Genomic DNA, 20,878 nt, shown 5'->3' on the forward strand with positions numbered 1-20,878 from the left:
GAATATAACGACGGATATCCTCCTTCATCCTTGGCCAGTAGAAGTCTCGTTGGAGCAGCTTGATCACCTTGTTCTGTCCGGCGTGAGCGAAGATCTGGGGTTCGTGGGCTTCGCGAATGAGCGCGGTCTGAAGAAACGTCTGCTTGTCTGAGGTCTGGGCTGGTACGACCAGGTGTGTTCCATGGGTACCGAGGTCTTGGAGGAGGTTCTCTTGGCGGATCAACGAAACGAGTTCGGCTCCCTTCGGGACCGAGTTCGGGTCTAGTTCTGGGCGGTCTTGATCGGGCGTCTGCTGTATCCTCGGTCTTCTGGGGTCTGTAGGGCACTCGTGGCCCTCAGAACTAATGGTCTAGTAGGCTTAGGTTCGGGACTAAAGTTCTGAGGGGCAGGTTGCCGGCGGCCGTAGGGTCTAGAGAGTCGGTCGCGAAGCCTAGCCTTTCCGGAGGGATCACCGTGCGTTCCTCGGCTTCCCGGGCCTTTACGGTAGGGAGCTCCGCTGTCTTCCTGAGAGGGCATCGGCGACTACGTTCAGTCGACCGGGGCGGTAGAGGAAACGGATGTCGAACTGGGCGAGAAAGTCGGACCATCTGATCTGTCGTACCGAGAGCAGGCGCTTCGTAGAGAAATGGACTAAGGCTTCGTGATCGGTGATCACATCGAACTTCTGGCCTAAGAGCTCTGGGTAGAAGTGCTCTAGACTCTGTACGACGGCGAGGAGCTCTCGATCTTGGATTGGGTAGGCTCGCTCGGCCGGGGTCATGGTCTTAGAGAAGAATCCAACGGGCTTCCAGGTCTGATCAGGCTGTTCCTGCCATAGAACACCAGCTGTGGCATTCCGGGAGGCATCGGTCTCCAGTCGGGTCGGCAGTTCTGGTCTAAAGAAGGCGAGGACCGGGGCTTCGATAGCCAGGCGCTTGAGTTGATCAAATGCTTCGCGTTGCTCCGGGCCCATCACAAAGGCAACATCCTTCTTAAGCAACCGGTTCAAGGGTTCTGCCACTCCGGAGGCGTGGTAGCAGAAAACACGGATGAAGTTGCATAGGCCAACGAATGATCGGATCGCGGTGCGGTCTCGGAGGTCTTCAAACTTCCAGTCTTGTATCGATCGAACTTTCCGAGGGTCGACACTAAGGCCCACACCGGCTTCAAGCAGAACGCCGAGGTAGTCAACCTTGGTCACGTTAAATCTAGACTTCTTGATGTCTCCTGAGGTTGGCCTGATGGAGTCGCCAGATCACTTCTTGACAGTCTTTCCAGTGGTCTTCTTCTTTATCCGAGTAGATCAGGACGTCATCTGCGTAGGCGCTGGCGCACCGGTCGAGGAGATCGTGAAGCTGCGCGTTGATAAACTGCTGGAACCAGGCGGGACCTACCTTCAGACCGAACGGGAGGACTTTCCAGCGGAAAGTTCCGAAACGGTGCGAAAGGCGGTCAAATACTCGGAGTCAGGGTCCATGCGGAGACGGTGGAAGGCCTGGATCACATCGATCTTCGTGAAGCGTTGAGCTTCACGGCAACCAAAGCAGTACCTTCGAGGACGGAGCGGGCGTGATGCGACTTTTAAGATGATCGTTCATCCAACGGTAGTCGATGCAGAAGCGGCGGGCGGTCGTGTTCGGTTTCGGAGCGAAGAGGACAGAAGCGGCGTGCGGACTCGGATCGGGCTCGATGAAGTCTATCTCCGGAGGTGATCGACAGTCTCTTTCTAGAGGCAGATACTTAACGGGCGTGCGGTACGATGGGGTCCTGTCGGCGAAAGAGGCTTCTCAAGCTCTAGGACTACATCGTGACCGGGTCGGCTCGAAGGTAGGTGTGGGCCTCTTTCTTCGAGAAGAATCCTCTAGATGGGTGAGCTGGGGCGGTAGACGACTACGGACACAAGCAACATGCTCAGGGTCTTCTCCTGAGGGAACGGAATGCTTTGTCCCTGGTAGGTCTTCTGATCCGGGAGACTTTAGCAACGGTTCGAGCACTAGGGACGGTCTGGTCAAGGCCGGAGCTTGGCTCGAGCTGGACTGGATCCCGGGCATCAACGGTTCGAGTTCGTTCCACTGTTCGAATCTCTCGTGAGACTCTACTTGGCAGACCAGGGCGTTAATCAGGGCTTGATCTTCGGAGGCTTGGACCGAGGCGACGGAGACGAAGTCGGTAGCAGGGGCGGTCGTGAGCTGAAAACGGACAGACTTCTTGGCAGACGGAGACTTGGACTGAAACGACGGAGACGGAGTCGGTAACGGGTCGGGACAGAGGCCGGAGGAGCTTGATCAGAGCGGCGCCAGTTCTTGTGGAGGATCCGGTAGCGTTTCTCCTCTTTCTCGAGCAGGCGGTTCCGCCTCTCAGCGTCGGCCTGGATCTTAGGGTCGATCCGACCCGAGAGCGGGGCTTGACGAGAGAGCTGGATCGTCGGGAGATTCTGGCCAGATGATCTGTCGGGCGGCGCAGTCAAGCAGGAGGCGCTTCTCCGCATCCAGAAAAGACCGATAAAGATATCATGGCCACACTCAGCTATATCAAATGTCTCGTTTGCGAACGAACGGCCATCGATGACGAAAGTGGCGACCAGCTGTTTCTGGATATAGCCGGCTGGCTTTCCACGGAAGTCTTGGAGGGGAATCCGACTCGGGAGCTCCTTAATCTGGGCTCCGAGTCTTTGGGCGGCGGACTGGGCGAAGGTTGGGCTAACCAGCAAACGGGTTTCGGCTCCGGTATCACAGAGGGAGCGGGCAGGTAAGCTCACACCATCCACTTGGACTTGACTTGGCAGAGTGAATGACTTGCTAGACCTACTCGCTATCTGTGACACCTTAGGGACCATCAAGGAGTCTTGTGATGGTCCTATTCGTTTCCGAATCTTGATCAGAGTCGTTGGCAGGGACAGGGACGGAGGCGACACGGGAGACAGCATGGGTGCGGTCGGGACAGTCGCGAGAGAGTGCCCTGTTTTCCACAAATAAAGCAGGTGCCATTATCCCAATGGACCCTTTCTCATCGTCGGTCAAGGCTCTGCCAGCATCACGCGAGGTGATAGGGTCGAGCCGGTCTTGTTCGGAGTCTTGGCGGTAGTCGGAGCAGTCTTAGTCGGCGCGCGGCGAGATCGGTCGGAAGAGCGGGAGTCCTGTGTCTGCCTCATACTCCTCTTCTGGCAGTGGACAGCGTCCTTAATGAACCCACAGAAAACCTCGTAGGTCACGGACTCGTCACGGGTCTTGGTCAAGAGGCTGTTATCTAGGTTGGCCGGGATGTGCTGCCACAAGGTATGCTTCATCTGGTCCTCGGGCACACGACCGGTCGCAGTTAAGTAGTCAAATTCCGCAAGGAAGTCCACAATGTCGGTCTTCCCATTCACGGTAAACTGGAGGCGTTGCAGGCGGTCAAGAGCCTCGGAAAGCTCATTCGGATTGCCATAGGCGGACTCGAGGGCTTGATCATCTCTGCCACTCCAGAGAAGGGTCGAGTGTCAGAGGAGAAGCGGGTTTCAAGTGCTCGGCGGGCTTTTCCTCGAGCAGGTTATACAGACAGACCATCCGGCTGTTCTCAGTCCGGAAGGTTCGTACGTCTTCGTCAAATTTGTTCTTTATGCTCAGGATGAAGGAATGGAACTCGTCCTTCTTTCCTGAGAACGTCGCGGAGGCCTTGATGCGCGATTTGGCGGCGTCGCTGTACTCGGGGTTCTTGCCCTCTGGGAAGGGGGCAAAAACAGGCCAGGCAGCTTTGCCTGTTGGTCGGAAGGCCGGGCCATTTGGGCCGGCAAAAGCAGTCGAGGGCTCCCGGTGCTGTCGATTTGATTCAACAGACAGAGAGCGTTCATTTAGACGGGCCGTTAAGGCCGCAATCTGTTCCTCATCTCGCGGATGAGAGCGTCTTGGGGCTCGGGGCAGCCATGGCTACTATTTCGGATTCAGTGGCTTGGCCAGCAAGCCGGGTGGAACGGCGAGGCTGATCAGAGGCAGGGCTTCCTCGGATATCATAGTCGCGAGGTGATAGGTGTCGGAAATGATACCACGCGGAATCACGGTCAGATGCCTGCACGAGCAGGGACGGTCGGAGGTCAGACGGGACGAATCCCTTGGTCGGAACGGTTGGTCGGACGGCTACACACACGCGTAGTCTTGGTCGGAACGGACGTGATCTCAGCCTTGAGGATCACTTGGTCGGTGGTCGGAGTCTTGGTCGGAACGGTCAGAACGGATGCGCTGGATTTACGTCAGGCGCGTGTGACGTGAAAGCTCGGTGCCTATTTGCTTAATCGCTGGCAAGCGATCTTATTGAGCTTTGAGTAGTGTTACGGCCAGGCACATACGAGCCTTGACGGCTATAAAGATGTATTGGCACTATGAACAAAGACTCAAAGCTAAGGAGCAAGAAAGGAAGACTAGACTACACGACCGAGCGGGCCCTTATATAGACACGAGGTCGCGCGTGGGCACGTGATGCTGCTTGGGCACGTGACACTGGTGAGGTTCTGCGCTGGCTCTCTACGCCGGCGCCCAGGGTCGTGACACTTAGCAAATATCTACACCGAGCTGCAATCTTACAACACTCCGTCCACAACTTCGGATCTCGTCATCATTCCCTTCCGGACCTTCCCTCTCTAGTGATCTTCTCTCGGCACGCATGCCTTTTTGTGAACCTTCCAGTCCGCCTTTTGGTGTTCTTTCCGCAGTATGCCACTGCATGACATCTGCCGCAGCGACTCACGCCCGCGGTCGTCCCGCATACTTTGCACAACGTGGCCTCCGTGCAACCAGTGCGTCCTAAGAACCCGTCGCGTGTTTCGTGCTCTTGCCGCATTTCCCATCATCAGTTGCATTTCCTGTCTCATTTCCACCTCGCACTGCCCGCTTCCGCATAAAGATGTGACCCAAACTATAATGCGAGCTTCGTCCGCGTGCAGCAAAGATATTGGACTCTGTAGGATATCTGTCGCAAACCGCCCGCAGCATTCGCAGAAAGCCCCCGACGCGCTGCGACATCTTGATTCATGCTCCTTCATGAGAGGCATCATGGCCTGTGCAAATTGTTCCTTGTATTCAGCATCCTCTCCGGCGCGGTTTGCGCCGGTGATGAGGCTCCGGGCAATGCCGTGGCTGCGTATGAATTGCTTGGCACCGATTTGGCACATGAATTCGAATCGAACCGTGGACGTTGCCATAACTGACTTGGCCGTGATTTAGATGCTATGGGTGATAATGCGTAGGTAGGTACGTGCCTTGAGGAACGAAAAGGCTCTTCTGGACGCGAAAAAAACCCCAAAAACCCCCAAACCTACTTTACCCTCGAAACCCTTGGCTTCTGATTGGAGAACCCATCTTGGCTGCTGATTGGAGAGCTTTTAAATCCCGGCTTCCCTTGGTCGCTTAATGATTACTTACCCTTTCGTCCTAGCCCCTTTGTTTCGCCTTCCGGCGCAGTTCGCCCTCCGGTCCTGCCAGCGACCTAACCTCGCGACTAGGACTCAGCTCCTCGTGAAACCGGTTTTTGGCCTTTTCCGACCAAACCCCTCTCCGCACCCCTGACACGAGCATGGTGCCGTCCAGCGCCTGCGCCCGGCATCGCGATAGCTACACGTCCAGGCCCGTGCCTTTAGAGTCCAGGGAATCAACGTCTAGCCATCCCGAGGCCTCGCGGACAGTCTTGTCGCTCAGCTGGCCCAGCCTCGCTTCTGCGTCTGTCATCTCGTCTGGCACCTTGTTGCCCACCAGGTCCCTCTCCCGCAATTTCGAGACCAGCATAATGCCGTCCAGCGTCGGGCAGCGAGACAGCTGCACGTACAGGCTGTACGGGTCGCACTGCGAGGACACGGCGCGTCCGTCGATGTTTGACGTCCGCGTTCCCCGCAGCTCCAGAGCTACACGCTCGAGCGTCCTGCCCTGCACTTTATAGTCTGTGCACGCGAAGGCTGCCGTACAGGGCAGGCCCTTTCGGCTGACGTCGTTCTGCTGCCACGGCCTCTTTCGCTGGCACTGTATTTTGACCGTCATGGGCGTCAACAGGACCGTGCCTGGCGGCATCCCGACGAAGTGAACGTCGTTCGTCGTCTCCGACTCCAGCATTATCCCCGCCGGCGGCCCGAAATGGACCGTCGTGTCTGCCGTGATACGATGCCCCGGGTACGACTTGTCGAGGACGACCTCCAGCGCCGTGTAGCCGGCGCCGTTCACCAGCTTTAGCCCCTGATGGGTGTTATGGTTCACGACGACCGGCATCCCCGGCACGAACATGAAGACGGCCGGCACCGGGATCGCGCTGTCGTCGCCCTGGTTCAGCATCATGATGGCCTCTTCCTCCGTCGGCAGGGCCTCCTTCCACGTATGATCCGAGATGAAGATGCGCATCACTGACCGCTGCTGGGCCCGGAACGCCAAGCTGGCCTCCATGTTGAGGTTCCACCGGTTCCTGTTCAGCGGCGTCACCACGGTGATGCACGTCTCCCACGGGATCCGCCTGCCTTCCCGGTAGCATCTTGAGTTGAGGAGGTCCAGATCCGAGCGGTCCTGCACGCCCAGTCGAATCCGCCTTAGCAGCCTCTGCAATTCCGGATCTCCGCGGCGCGCACCTGCTCGTCCAGCATGACCGTGGTCGTGAATCTCTTCCACAACGCGTGCGCCTTGTCGTGCTGGTGCCGTGTCTCGGCCTTGAAGGAGCTGTCTACGTCCCACGAGACGGCGGTGCTGGGAGGAGGATCGAGCGTTCTTGGACGGGGCGGAATTGGTGGAAGTCTCCGCAGAAGAGGACGATCGGAATACCTCCAAAATCCTGGTGCGACCCGCGCAGCCGGCAGAGCTGCTCGTTCACCGCGTGTAGCGTCCGCGCCCCGAGCATGCTCACCTCGTCGATGACGAGCACGTCCTTCTCCTGCCAGTCCATCCGGGATTGCCCGTCGACGAACCGCTCCGCCTGTTTCGGCAGTCGCACCCCGTCGAGATCCTTGGCCGCGTTTGCGGCTGCCGCGAGATCTTTCGAGAACCCGCAGGCGGAGTGGATCGTAATGCCGTTGATCCGCGCTGCTGCCGTCCCCGACGTCGCCGTTATCATCAGACGATTCGATTGATCCTTGGACGCGAAGAGCTCGACGAGCGCCTCGATGACTCGTGACTTGCCCGTTCCGCCCTCTCCACCGACGAACTGGCACAGCTGGCGTACGTTGCTTTTCTCCCCGCGCCGTATCAGGTCAAGCTGGCGGCATATAATTAGGAAGGCGATCGCCTGCTTCTTGTTTAGCGTGAGCCGCGCTGCCAGGGCCTTGCCCGCCTCGAGGAAGGAGGTTGAGGCACCGAACCGGATCTCCATTCCCGCGCTGGCCCCGCTACTCCTTCCTCGAGCTCCGCTGCCGTCATCTGGACGTCGTCATCCCCGAAACCCGTGAGCACGCCCCGCACGCCGCGCGGCGACCAGTCACCGGTGCCGTGGACAGGCTTTGTATGCCCCGTATCATCTTCTCCTCTCCTGGATGCGCGGATTTGCTGCGACTTTATGGCCCTAACCTCACTTTGCGGCGGTATGGTGGCTCCGGAGAATGCCCGCCCCGGATGTTGATTCGTCTTGGGCCCCGTTCGGGTAGTATTGTGGCCTGGACCTCGGAAGAAGAGGACAGCGCCGATTGCTGAAATCGGCTGAGCTCCTGCATCATCGCCGTGAGCTCCGGCGAGCCGGCCGTGATTTGGTTCGGCCCGATCGAGCTTCTGACAACGTCGATTAGGCGATTCGTGCTTCCCGCACTGTCGGCCTGGTATCCCGATCCGGGCTCGACACCCACCTCCCCGGTGCCGTCCTCGTCCGGACGTACTGCCGTGGGGTCGCCGTCACCGGACGAGGCCGCCCACTGCCGTGCGTCCCGCTTTGCATCTTCGGCCGACCGTCGCAGCAACTGCACGTTATCGACGAAACATGATATCCTCGGGGCCAGGGCTGCTCGTTGCCGCCCCCATATGCAGTTGATGTCGCCCCTTTCTTCGTCTAAGAAAGACTCCACGGCACGAACAGCGCAAGATGCTGCACAGCCGCTCTTCGCCATGGAAATTAGCCTTCTCGACCCGGCGCCTCCGGCCCGTCGACGACAAACGCACCTTCGGTAGCACGACCCTTCGTCGTCTTCGTCGAAATCCTTGCTCAAATACCCGTCGAGGCAGACCGTGGCCTGCTTGCCCGGTCGCCTGAGCACCTGCGCCCAACGGCCTCCCGGAGCCCAGCCGCTCTCGAACGGGACCTCCCCCCAGCCGGCGGGCCCCTCGTCCCTTTCGTTGCGCTTCAGCCTGACCAGCGAAACGTAGTCGTAGAGACACAGCCCTCGAAGGACGTCTCCCCGATGACGGTATGCCTCGACACGGCAAATCCTCTGGCCTGCTTCTTCGACGAGTATTGACTCGTCCACAGAGCCATCTGCAACGGCTGCGCCGCTTTCTCGTCGAAGGTGCGGCCATTGTCGGAAGACTTGCCAGTAGAGCAACGATACGTTCAGGAACGCCCAAGCACTGCCATTCGTCAGTTCAGTCGCGCATCCCAGGAGGTCCGCGACGACCTCGACCTGCGATAACGGCCTCCGTAAACACGCGATTCGCCACCTTCATCAGGAACTGCCGTGTCTTATTCTGCCTGCCATCGTCACCGGCACCACTGTCTCCACGAACCTCCGCGCCGTCGGCCATTCCGTCACCTGCCCTGGGAGGCAAGAGATCCGCGGCGGCGGCGACGCGCTTCCATACAGGGTCCTCCACCTTGGTCGCATAGTTTGTGACGTAAAGATGAGGGCCATCGTCTTACGCTGTGTGGCGATGAAAGATATGTCATGGTTGTGGCGAAGCCCCACGGCAATGGCCTTGTTCCACCGATTCACCATGCTGTGCGACCTCCGAATCCGCAGCACGCCGTCTCCCGTGAAGGCCGTCTCGTCGACCAGTCCCCACGGCGCCTTGAAACGACATAAATCGCCCTTGCGCCCCCTTGCCCAGCGAGTACTTGACGCAGGTCGGGCTGTGGGTATGGATCTGCGTCGCGCCGGCACAGAAGTTCGCTTCCTCGTCGAACGAGGCTGAAAATTGCCGTTCGTCGCCCAGAAATTGCGATATATCTGACGTCACCGATCGCTCGGCCTGCATTGCGCAGAAGCCTTCCTGGTCCAGATCCTGTCTTGTTCGTCAGCTTTCTCGGCTTTGACAGACGGAGGACGCAGGTCAACACGCCGGCCCCGCTCATACCTCGGAAAGACACTGTCGACGTATCTGACGATGCGTTCTCGGTATGCCGCTTGATCCTCGCCGTCGATATCGGCAAGCATCGAGCTTAGATGCACGTTGCCCTGCAGCCAGAGCAGTCCGTGAACATGGAGCGCTCCACGCTCGTTGGTCTCGACGGCACCGTAATAGTGGCTGATGCGCCCGAACACCGACTCCTCGCCCACTCTCACGTAATGTTCGAAGAACAACGTCATTTCTCGGTGGAAGAATTCGGCCGAGCTTAACGGGTCCGAGATGGCCAGCCGCGCACGTTTGAACGCCTTGTCGAGGCCTTGCAGGAATGCCTCGGCCGCTGCGGGATCACGTGCGGTATGCCGCCAGTCTCAGCTTCACCGGGTTCGTGATGTCGTTCGGGTTGAGCGTGAACCAGATTGCAGGCACGCCACGACATAAGATGAGTGACTGGATCTTGCGCCGCATGCTCAGACGGAGCTCCCTCGACATGGGCTGCCGATAGCCGTACAGCGAAAGGCATCTTAGAAGCTCCTTGACGCCATCGTCGGTAGTCTTGCCCGACGTCTCCAGCTCCGCCCTGGCGGCCGCTAACCTATCCGCTGTCAGCGACCGTACGATGCGCTCCACCTCGGCGAAGTTCTTCCGCGTCGCGCTGAGCATGCTGACCCGACGATTCTTCGACCGCACATCCATATTGAAAACGAGAAACGAGAAGATGGTATGCGTCGCGAATCGGCCACCATGGCGCCGCAGCACAATGCCGGCCCAGGTCCGAAGGCTTATGTTCCGAGACGACAGAAGATCTCGCGCCGCCGTCTCTTCTCCAGCAGCCGTACCCGCCAATTGACCGGCCCCTCGGGTCCTAAGATGACTTCCTCCGCGAGCCGTGGTCCTCCAAATCCGAACGGCAGTAGGGTGGGAAAGGTCTTGGCGAAGAACGAGGCGTCGAGCGAGTCGGCGAATTCGTCTCCGCGACAAACGTGGATGTATGGCTCGCGGACATCCGTGCCTTCTTGACCCGCCTCCGCCGACCTTATCCATGCCCTCGGCCCTTGCGGTCGTTCTCGGCCCCATCGCCACCCACGGCATTGCACGCAAAGCGGAGCTTCTGCGTCCGACACTTCCGGCGGTCCGTCCAATGCAAACATGCCGGAAGAGGTGATCTCGTTGATCGTTTTGGCTCTGTCATCGGGCTCAGCATCGTCAGTCCCGTCCGCTCCACTCCTCGGATTCTCGACTCCCCCTGTCCAATACGTCTTGTCCTTGGAGGAGCTGGGCGAGGACTCCTTCGATCTCCGCCGGACTATCGTCGTCCATGGCCCGCTCTGCGGGCGGCACGACCTGCGCCGTTCGCGTCTTCTCCCACGCAGACGGCTCGTTCCGCTCCATGCGGTCGTAGACCACCCGCGGCACACCGTGTGATGGTGTTCCCCAGCTATCCATTTCCGCCCTATCAATCTCAATATCGGCGTAATGGGGGTTATTCTTCTTCAACCAGATAAGCGCTCTCTCGACGACTTGACGCCTCACCGACAAGAGACCCGATAAGTCGCACGGTGCTGGCTTCTCCGCGCCCTGCCACGAGACGTGGATCTCGTCCATTGTTTGCCAGAGCGGGTGCGGGAGCACCCTTCTCGCCAGCTCCTGCACGTTGTTTGGAAACACCGTGATGTGGCCCTTGACATGTCTCGGATACCTCACTGCCTGCGTCTGCCCGCCCGGAATGTTATACCTCGTCACAAAGCCGTAACACGAGTTCAACGAGATGAGCTTCTCTTCGACCGGCGTCAGCCCTTCAGCTCGTCGGGAACATGTGCTCGCATCCGAGGCGACTGTGAAGGTGGACCGCCGACGACAGGCTCCCGCGCCCCAAGCATCGGGCACACTCCACACAAACCGAGACGGGCTCACCCCGGAAAGCAGCTTCGGCACGCAAATGGTGAGCGCTCACCCCGAGGAACGGGACTTGATAGCCACTGATCCCACGGAATCTCCCTCAACTCCTTCCTTGTACGCTTGCGGTAACACAGCCTGCAGGTCATTATCGGCAAGGTGCTCACATCGTGGAACGCCCGATAAAACTTTCGCACCGTCGATACCTTCCTCTCATGCGGTATTGGTGTGCACCAGGTTTGCTCCTTAGACAGCCTTTCCTTCGCGACGAATTCCCCTTCGAGGTAAAGCAAGACACTGGCCAAATCCTCTGCCTGCAGCTCACTCCTCCTCTGCCTCGGATGGCTTCCTCGAGTACGTTTCGTCGGGGTCTGGTCTCGGTCACGCTGGCGGTTCCTCTTTCTCTGTTCTACGGCCTGCGAGGATCTTTCCGCTGCCTCGTCTCGCCACGGCCGATCTTGTTCTCCCGCCGCCGCCTGGCGTGATGGCCGTGGTGGCAACCATCCGGATGACTGCGTATCTCCTGCCCTGCCTTGCATCTCTCTGGGTTGGGTTGGCTGAACGAGGGCTCCTGACGACTCCAGACGACATCGTGACAGCGGTTGCCGGCCAATCCTGTCCCGCCTGGCATCCGGATGACTGTATATCTCCCGCTCTATCTTCTATTGCTCTAGGTTGGATTGGCCGAATGAGGCGCTCCCTGACGGCTGTAGACGAAATCCCGACACTGTTTGCCGGCCGACCCTGTCCTTTCTGGCGTGATGGCGGCGGTGGCCACCGTCCGGATGACTGCGTATCTCCTGCGCCATCATCCATCTCTTGAGGTCGGATTGGCCGAACCAGAAGCTCCCTGACGACTCTAGGCGAGTTCCCGACAGGGCTTGCCGGCCGATCCTGTCCTCCTGGGCGGCAGGTGTCCTCGGAGCCCATTGGCCCTGTCCGCGCACCACGGCTTCGCCTTCCAGACGTGCCCTCTGGACGCCCTCCACGAGCCCTCCTTCGAGGAGGAACTATCGACGTTAGTCGTCCTTTCCGCGGCCAGCCGCCTCGCCGACTTCCCTTGGGCAACGCTCTTTTGAGTGCCTCTGCCTGCTCTCTTCGTGAGGCATCGTCGGCCGCCGCGGCCGGCTTGGCCTCAATAGGCCGGAACCTGGGTGCCGCGTTTCCTTGACTTTTGTGGCCCGACGCCCGCTTCGGCCCTTCGTCCATTGCGATCGGTCTCGCCGCCGCGATACTCCTCGTCGCAGCAGCGGCCGCTGCTGCTGTCCCCGTTTCGCACTCTCCTGCCACCGATCTTACCTCGCGGCTACGATTCTCCCCCATGCTGGTGCTGTCTTATCGGCAAGGCTCCGCAAACGAACGATAGATTAGGAAGCCTTCGCCCGGGATATACCCCGAGATTGTCTCGCTTCCTGGCAATGGCGTTCCGCCGCGTTGGCATTCTTCTTGCTAACGGTTATATCCTTCCTTGTTAATATCCCTTTCTGCATTAGACCTCTCTCTCGGACCTGCCGGGCTTCCTTTGTGCCTATCGACAGGCCTATCTGCCGACAGCCCTAGTTTTCGCCATCCTATGCCGGTAGCCCTGCCGGACACTTTAATCCGCGTCGCCCTTGCTGCCCGATCAGTACCCAGCTCCGCAACACCACGACGCATCTCTTTGACGTCTGCTTACTTACAGCGGCAAGGCTCCTCGCTCTTCCCGGCGAATCCATACCACTATTGATCTACTATAAGTGCGTCTACGCTCGACTTCTTCCCTACTCCTTTCTTGACGCTGAGAACCCGTCCTTTTAGTGCGTGCAAGTGGCCTATCGACCTGCGCAGATGCACTATGTCTTCCTCTCTACTTCGTACCGATATGCCCGCACCGCACCTTCGAAAGCCGCTCGATAGCCAAAGGGGCGCTGGCGGTGAGATGTCTATGATGTCTTTTGTCCAGCCGGACTGTCCTGCTAGATTTTCCCACCAGGACGACCACCGCATCAGGGGTCTTAACGCCGAGGCCATGGCCCGCGTCTTCCTGCCTCCTCCCGCCTGGCTGCTCGCGACGGAATATGCGCCCTCCGATCGGATGCCGATGATTCCCCGACATCCGTCTTTTAGCCTCAACCTCTCCATCTACGGCCAGCCTATTGATCCTCCGACTGGACCGAAGAGTGGTTTTCATGCATGCCCGCGTCCACCCCTACGCGCTCGCATGGGAGGTTGAGCAACGCGACGGCCTCGAGTCTGACACGGGCCGCACCTTTCTATACGATGCCCGCCCTTGTCGTCCGCGATCAGGGCTACCAGCCGTAAGCCGTGCCCTGACCCTTCGCGAGTGCCGACGAAACGGTATATGGCTAAGATGGGCTTGAAGTGTTCTCCTAGGCTCTTTGCCTCCATGGGCGACTTCCTGCATCCCGCCTATTGTTTCCTTTACCGGCCTTATCGTCGGCACCGGCCACTCGCTGCGGCGGGACCTACTGCCCGGTCCAGGCGCCGCCCAACTTAACTGTTGCGGATTTGTCCGCCTTTCTACCTATGTCGCTCCTGGGATGCCTAATAAGGTCCCCTTCAAGGGCTTCCACCCGTTCCAGGTCTTCGTTATCTTCCCTGTTCGCGCTAACCCCTGGGCCATCTTGTGTAGGAAGATGGCCGAGAGGCAGGACTCTCAATTTCAGCCTAACGTCCCCTTTACCTGCACAGGCAAGGTCGCTGGCCTGCTCCGTCATGATGTCATGCTCTACCCCCCGGGCTCGGACCGGGACAACGTCTTTATCGTCGTCCCGGATTCCTGGACTTTTCTCGACAAGGCCGCCGCCGCCGTCACCACGATGGCACCGCTTCTCTCTACGCCACAGAGGCAACAAGCTTCCTCCGCTTCCGCGGCCTTCCGGGACGTGCGCGCTGCCTCTTTGTCTTTGATCACCCCTGGCACCCTCCCGCTCAGTCCTCCACCCTTGGCTTCGGCTTCGCCTCGACCGGCCACCTTACGCCGCCCGAAACGATATTGCCCTGAGCCTGCCGATCCGCCGACGAAGCGACCGTGTCTGCTGCATAAGGCCCCGGTGATCTCGTCTTCCCTAAGCCCGCCTCCTCTGCTACCCACTCGTTCTCTGTTTCGGCTGCCTCCGCCGCTCATGAGCCGGACAACCTAAGCCGGGTCCTGACTTACGGGACTCTTCCCTCGATTCCATTGTCGCCCATGGCTTGGGCTCGCCGGCCCGTCCGCTTCGAAACCGCCACCTATCTAAGAAAGCTACGGAAATGGAATAGCGTACGCTGCTATAACTCCTTAAATGGGAAGTGTTTTTCGTCCAGCCTGGCTGCCCCTTGGTCGTCGTTACCTTTCTGCCTCTGTACATCTGTCTGCCCCTTGTCTAGACGTTTTTTTCGTTCCTCAAGGCTCTTTGCGCAACCCTGTTGGGTTGCCTCTCCCGTATGCCCCACCCCCGGTTTTGCCCCTCGAAATCCCCGCTTCTGATTCGCTCGGTCGATTGGCTACGGTCATTTCGCCTTCGGTTGGGCCTTTCGCCTTCTGTTTGTCATGTCCTGGGGCATCTGATTCGCTTGTCCGTGCCCTGAGACTTCTGATTGCCCAGAATAATAAACCGCTTTCGCTTCTGGCCCGTTGAAAACCCCTTCCCATTCGCTTGTGCCGCCTGCTCCACCGGTCGCCCCGACCCAATTTTTCCCATTAGTAATGAAGTCCTTGCAAGGGTCGGGGGTGGGGCATAGCTAAGTTATTGGTGTCGCGCCCTCTTGGGTTAAGTTACCTACTGCTCACCGTCTCTGTCCCCCGCGCTCTCACCGAGCCTGTTGCACATCGCTTCCCGAACAGTTCTATCGCTCAGTTCCTCCAGCCTCGCTTGTGCGGCGGTCATCTCCCCGGGGACCCGGTTTCCCACTAGGTCTCTCTCTCGCACTTTCGACACGAGCATGATGCCGTCCAGCGTCGGGCACCGTGACAGCTGCACGTATAGGCTGTACGGGTCGCACTGCGACGGGACGGCGCGTCCGCCGACGTTTGTCGTCCTCGTCCCCCGCAGCTCGAGCGCCACGCGCTCCAGCGTCCCCCCCTGCACCTTGTAATCCGTGCACGCGAAAGCGGCGGCGCACGGCAGGCCCTTTCGGCTGACGTCGTTCTGCTGCCACGGTCGCTTCCGTTGACACTGGATCCTGACGCTCATGGGCGTCAGCAGGATCGTGCCGGGCGGCATCCCGACGAAGTGGAAGTCCTTGGTCGTCTTCGACCCCAGTATTATCGCCGCCGGCGGCCCGAAGTGGATCGTCATGTCGGCCGAGATCCGATGCCCCGGGTGCGCCTTGTCGACGATGACCTCCACCGCCGTGTAGCTAGCACCGTTCACCAGCTTCAGCCCCTGGTGGTGTTGTGGTTCACGACGACCGGCATCCCCGGCACGAACATGAAGACGGCCGGCACCGGGATCGCGCTGTCGTCGCCCTGGTTCAGCATCATGATGGCCTCTTCCTCGGTCGGCAGGCCGTCCTTCCACTTGTGCTCGGAGAGGAAGATGCGCACCGTCGACCGCTGCTGGATCTGGAACGCCAGGCTCGCCTCCATGTTGAGGTTCCACCGATTCCTGTTGAGCGGCGTCACCACGGTGATGCCCGTCTCCCACGGGATCCGCCTGCCTTCCCGGTGGCACCTCGAGTTGAGGAGATCCAGGTCCGTGTGGTCCTGCACGCCCCCGCGGATCCGCTTCAGCAGCCGCTGCAGCTCCGGGTCGCCGGCGGCGCGCATCTGCTCGTCCAGCATGACGGCCGTCGTGAACCGCCTCCACAGCGCGTGCGCCTTGTCGTGCTGGTGGCGCTGCTCGGCCCTGAACGAGTTGTCCTCGTCCCACGAGACGGCCGCGCTCGGCAGCAGGATCGACCTCTCCTGGACCGGGCGGAACTGGTGGAAGTCCCCGCAGAAGAGGACGATGGGGATCCGCCGAAGTCCCGCTGCGATCCCCGCAGCTGGCAGATCCGCTCGTTGACGGCGTGCAGCGTCCGCGCGCCGAGCATGCTCACCTCGTCGATGACGAGCATGTCCTTATCCTGCCAGTCCATCCGAGACTGGCCGTTGACGAACCGCTCCGCCTGCCTCGGCAACCGCACGCCGTCGACGTCCCTCGCCGTGTTCGCGCCCGGCCCTTGGTCCTGGGTGAAGCCGCAGGCCGAGTGGATGGTGATGCCGTTGACCCGCGCGGCGGCGGTCCCCGACGTCGCCGTGATCAGCAGGCGATGCGAGAGGTCCTTCGCGGCGAAGAGGCCCACGAGTGCTTCGATGACGCGCGACTTGCCGGTGCCGCCCTCGCCGCCGACGAACTGACAGAGCTGGCTGACGTCGCCTCCGTCTCCTTGCCGCATCGAGTCCAGGTGGCGGCATATTATGGAGAAGGCAATCGCCTGCTTCTTGTTTAGCGTCAATCGTCTTGTCAAGTCTTTCCCGGCCTCGTGAAAGGAGGTGGATGGGCCGAGGCGGACTTCCATGCCGGCCTCCGCGTTACCTGCCCTCTCCTCGGTTTCCACTCGCGTCACCTGGATGTCTTCCTCCCCGAAGCCGGCGAGCACGCTCCGCTCCGCTGCGCCGCGATCGGTACCGTGGGCCGGGGCCATGCTTTGTATGCCCTGGATCATCTTCACCCTCTCTCTGGAGGCGCATGTCTGCTGCGACTTGATGGCCTTGACCTGATCCTGCGGCGGCACTGCAGCCCCGAGAACACCTGCCCGGGCATGTTGATGTGCCCCACCCCGTTCGGTCACGACGGTGGCCCGGAGCTCGGCCGTCGAGGCTAGCGCTGATTGCTGGAAGCGGGAGAGCTGCTGCATCATTCCCGAAAGCTCCCGCGACCCCGCCGTGATCTGGTTCGCGCCGGTCGCGCTTCTAACGACATCGATCAGTCGCGTTGCGTTTCCGACGTTGTCGGACTGGTACGCGGATCCCGCCTCGCGGTCCGCCTCGCCCGGCCCTCCCCATCCTCCCCCAATCGCCAGGTGCGCCGGCCGGATCCCCGTCGCCGGACGACGCTGCCCATTGCTTGGCGTCTCGCTTTGCGTCCTCGGCGGACCGCCGGAGTAGTTGAACGTTATCGACGAGGCACGAGGTTCTTGGCGGAAGCCGCTCTCGTGCGCGCCTCCATATCTCGTTGATGTCGCCTCGCTCTTCGCTAAGAAAGGTCTCCCACGGCGCGAATAGGGCAAGATGCTGCACGGCTGCTCTGTAGCGGCACGGTTAGTCACCGCGCGTTGGGACCGCTTTTCGACCGGCCATCCACCGCACCTACTTACCGGCGGTGGCATTGTTCCTCGTCGTCTTGCTCGAAATCCTTGCTAAGGTGGCCGTCAAGGCAGACGACGGCGTGCTTTCCTGGCCGCCTCAATACCTGCACCCAGTCTTTGCCGGCCACCCAGCCGCTCTCGAGGCACCTCTCCCAGGCACCGGAGCACCCGTCCTTGCCGACGCGTTGGAGCCTGACGAGCGAAACATAGTCATATAGGCACAAGCCTCGTAGGACGTGTCCGCGATGATGGTACGCCTCGGCGAAGCTGATCCTCTCGCCTGCTTCCTCCACGGCGACCGACTCGTCCACGGACACGTCTGCGACCGCGGTGCCGCTCTCCTGCCGAAGGTGTCGCCAGCGCCTGGAGACGTGCCAGTAGAGCACCGACACGTTCAGGTACGCCCAGGCGCTGCTGCTCGTGAACTCGCTCGGGTATCCCAGGAGATGGGCGACGACCTCGACTTGCGACAGGGCGCGCTCCGTGAATATCCTGTTCGCCACTCTCATCAGAAACTGCCGCGTCTTATTATTCTTGGTTCCGTCGTCGCCGCCGACGACGCCATTTCCGGCATCCTCCCTGGCACCCGGCTGGCCACCTGCTGCGACGACGGGCAGCAGTTCCGCGGCCGCGGCGACGCGCTTCCACGTCGGGTCCTCTACCTTGGTCGCGTAATTCGTCACGTAATAGACGAGAGCCATGGTCTTCCGCTGCGTCGCTATGAAGGAGATGTCGTGGTTGTGGCGGAGCCCCACGGCGATGGCCTTGTTCCACCGATTCACCATGGGATGCGTCCTGCGGATCCGCAGCACGCCGTCCTGTGAGCGTCGTCTCCTCGACCAGCTTCCATGGCGCCTTGAAGCGACAGAGGTCGCCCTTCGCCCCTTGTTGCCCAGGGAGTACTTGACGCATGTCGGGCTGTGGGTGTGGATCTGCGTCGCGCCGGCGCAGAAGTTGGCTTCTTCGAATCCGGCCGAGAACTGCTCGGCACTGTCCAGCAGGGATGAGACGTCAGACGTCACCGAACGCTCCGCCTGCACGGCGCAGAAGCCTTCCTGGTCCAAGTCCTGCCTTCCGCGTCAGCCTGCGTCTTCTCGGCCCATGACAGCAACGCCCTTGCTGTTACCTACCTCACAGAAGACGCTATCGACATAGCGGATGATTCGCTCACGGTACGCCGCCTGCTCCTCCCCGTGGGCGTCGGAAAGCATGGAGCTCAGGTGCGCGTTTCCGTGTAACCAGAGCAGCCCGTGGACGTGAAGGGATCCTCGTTCGTTGGTCTCCACGGCACCGTAGTAGTGGCCGATGCGCCCGAACACCGACTCCCCTGCATTTACGTAATGCTCGAAGAACAGCGTCATCTCCCGGTGGAAGAACATGGCTGAGCTCATCGGGTCGGAGACGGACAGCCTCACCCGTTTGAACGACATATCGAGGCTCCGCAGGAACTCCTCGGCCGCCTCAGGGTCGCGCGTGCGGTACGCTGCCAGTCGGAGCTTCACCGGGTTCGTGATGTCGTTTGGGTTGATCGTGAACCAGATCGCAGGCACGCCGTAGCGGACGATGAGCGCCAGGATCTTGTGCCGCATACTGAGACGGAGCTCTCTCGACATGGGCTGACGATAGCCATAGAGCGAGAGGCTCCTGAGAAGCTCTTTCACGCCGTCGTCGGTCGTCTTGCCTGTGCTCTCCAGCTCGGCTCTAGCTGCCGCTAACCCGTCTGCGGTCAGCGACCGTACGATGCGCTCCACCTTGCGGAAGTTCTTCCTCGTCACGCTCAGCATGCTGACGCGGCGGTTCCTCGACCGCACGCCCATGTTGAAGACGAGGAATGCGAAGATGTGGTGCGTCGCGAACCGGCCGCCGTGGCGTCGCAACACCGTGTCGGCCCACGTACGAAGGCTCATGTTCCGGGATGACAGGAGGTCCTGCGCCCCGCCTCCGCCGCCGCGCGCGTGTTGACCGAGCCTCTGCCCAACTGCGAGCTTGCTTCCTCGACCGGCCGCGGCCCTCCGACACCGAATGGTAATAGCGTGGAAAGGTCTTTGCGAAGAAAGAAGCTTCGAACGAGTCGGCGAATTCATCCCCGCGGCGGACATGGATGAATGGTTCAGGACCATCGACGTGCCCCCTTGCCGAGGATTCGACCCACGTCCTCGGGCCCGTACCGTCGTCGGCTGCGCCTTGGCGAACGGAATCGCATGCGAACCGCAGCTTGTCGACGTCGGCCACGTCGGGCGGTCCGTCCAACGCAAACATCCTGACGAGGTCACCTCGTTGACCGTCTTCGCATTATCATCGGCCTCGCCGCAGCTCTGACCACGCACCTCGTCCACCTCGCTTGCCTCTGGCTCGCCGGCCTCGCGACTCGTCGTGCTTTCCCCTTGGTTGAGCATGGCGAGGACTTCTTCGATCTCCACCGCCCCTCGTCGTCCATGGCCCGCTCCGTGGGCGGCACGACGCGCCGTCCGCGTCTTCTCCCACGCCGACGGCTCGTTCCGCTCCAGGCGCTCGTACACCAACGGCGGCACCCGTGGGCCGGGTCTCCCAGCTCTCCATCTCTGCCGCGTCGATCTCGATCGCGGCGTAGTGGGGGTTGTTCCTCTTCAACCAGACAAGGGCTCTCTCGACGACTCGCCGCCTCACCGATAGGAGACTCGACAGATCGCTCGGTGTCGGCCTTAGCGCCCCCTGCCACGAGACGTGGATCTCGTCCATTACCTGGAAGAGAGGGTGCGGCAGCACGTCCGTCGCCAGCTCTTGTACGTTGTTTGGGAACACCGTGATGTGGCCCTTGACGTGCTTGGGATACCTTAGCGTCTGCTTCTGGCCGCCTGAGACGTTGTACCTGGTTACGAATCCGTAGCACGAGTTCAGCGCGATCAGCTTCTCCTCCACCGGCGTCAGGCCCTTGAGCTCATCCGGGAACGTGTGCTCACAACCGAGACGTCTATGAAGCTGCGCCGCTGGCGACAGCACACCGCACGCCAAGCGTCGAGAACACTCTGCGCAAACCGGGACAGGCTCGCCCTCGCGGAAGCAACTCCGGCACGCAAATGGCGACCACCCAGCCTTAGGGATAGGACTTGACAACCACTGGTCCCATGCCACCTCCCTCAGCTCTTTTCTCGTGCGCTTCCGGTAGCACAGCATGCACGTCCGTATCGGCAGCGTGTCCACGTCGTGGAACGCCCGGTAGAAGCTCCGCACCGTTGATACCTTCCTCTCGTGCGGCACTGGTGTGCACCACGTTTGCTCGTTGGACAGCCTCTCCTTCGCGGCGAATTCCTCCCCAAGGTGACGTAAGACGCCGGCCAAATCCTCCGCCTGTGACTCACGGCTCCTCTGCCTCCGATGGCCGCCTCGACTACGTTTCGCCTGGGGCTGGTCTCGGTCGGGCAGGCGGTTCCTCTTTCTCTGTTCCACGGGCTGCGCAGATATTGCCGCTGCCTCGTCTCGCCTCGGCCGATCTTGTTCTCCCGCCGCCGCCTGACGTGATGGCCGTGGTGTCAACTGTCCGGATG

The 20,878-nt window shown here is 60.7% G+C and overlaps 4 protein-coding genes across 4 annotated transcripts; all 4 read right to left on the reverse strand.

Annotated features, from left to right (window-relative positions):
* Positions 1 to 478: 478 nt before the first annotated feature.
* HRG_08870 (retrotransposon polyprotein) lies at positions 479 to 1,577 on the reverse strand (the record flags this gene model as incomplete). The annotated part of the gene is made up of 4 exons (XM_044867341.1): positions 479 to 1,187; positions 1,315 to 1,393; positions 1,459 to 1,489; positions 1,530 to 1,577. The coding sequence occupies 4 exons, from the start codon at positions 1,575 to 1,577 to the stop codon at positions 479 to 481; spliced, it is 867 nt and encodes a 288-aa protein (XP_044717362.1).
* A 3,984-nt stretch (positions 1,578 to 5,561) lies between these two features.
* Positions 5,562 to 9,881, reverse strand: HRG_08871 (AAA domain-containing protein; the record flags this gene model as incomplete). The annotated part of the gene is made up of 10 exons (XM_044867342.1): positions 5,562 to 5,963; positions 6,018 to 6,494; positions 6,557 to 6,648; positions 6,747 to 7,306; positions 7,485 to 7,908; positions 7,968 to 8,005; positions 8,067 to 8,471; positions 8,956 to 9,126; positions 9,195 to 9,517; positions 9,567 to 9,881. 10 exons carry the CDS (start codon positions 9,879 to 9,881, stop codon positions 5,562 to 5,564), a joined length of 3,207 nt encoding a protein of 1,068 aa, XP_044717363.1.
* A 510-nt stretch (positions 9,882 to 10,391) lies between these two features.
* On the reverse strand, positions 10,392 to 10,790 carry HRG_08872 (ATP-dependent DNA helicase PIF1; the record flags this gene model as incomplete). The annotated part of the gene is made up of 1 exon (XM_044867343.1): positions 10,392 to 10,790. One exon carries the CDS (start codon positions 10,788 to 10,790, stop codon positions 10,392 to 10,394), a length of 399 nt encoding a protein of 132 aa, XP_044717364.1.
* Positions 10,791 to 14,842: 4,052 nt separating this feature from the next.
* HRG_08873 (PIF1-like helicase domain-containing protein) lies at positions 14,843 to 20,507 on the reverse strand (the record flags this gene model as incomplete). Its single annotated transcript, XM_044867344.1, has 12 exons — positions 14,843 to 15,406; positions 15,475 to 15,984; positions 16,104 to 16,148; positions 16,191 to 17,102; positions 17,161 to 17,293; positions 17,364 to 18,421; positions 18,485 to 19,139; positions 19,564 to 19,568; positions 19,628 to 19,915; positions 20,001 to 20,156; positions 20,211 to 20,312; positions 20,370 to 20,507. 12 exons carry the CDS (start codon positions 20,505 to 20,507, stop codon positions 14,843 to 14,845), a joined length of 4,566 nt encoding a protein of 1,521 aa, XP_044717365.1.
* Positions 20,508 to 20,878: the final 371 nt, after the last annotated feature.

This window comes from Hirsutella rhossiliensis, assembly GCF_020360975.1.
Source record: "Hirsutella rhossiliensis strain HR02 chromosome Unknown scaffold00011, whole genome shotgun sequence".
In the NCBI taxonomy this organism is placed as follows: domain Eukaryota; kingdom Fungi; phylum Ascomycota; class Sordariomycetes; order Hypocreales; family Ophiocordycipitaceae; genus Hirsutella; species Hirsutella rhossiliensis.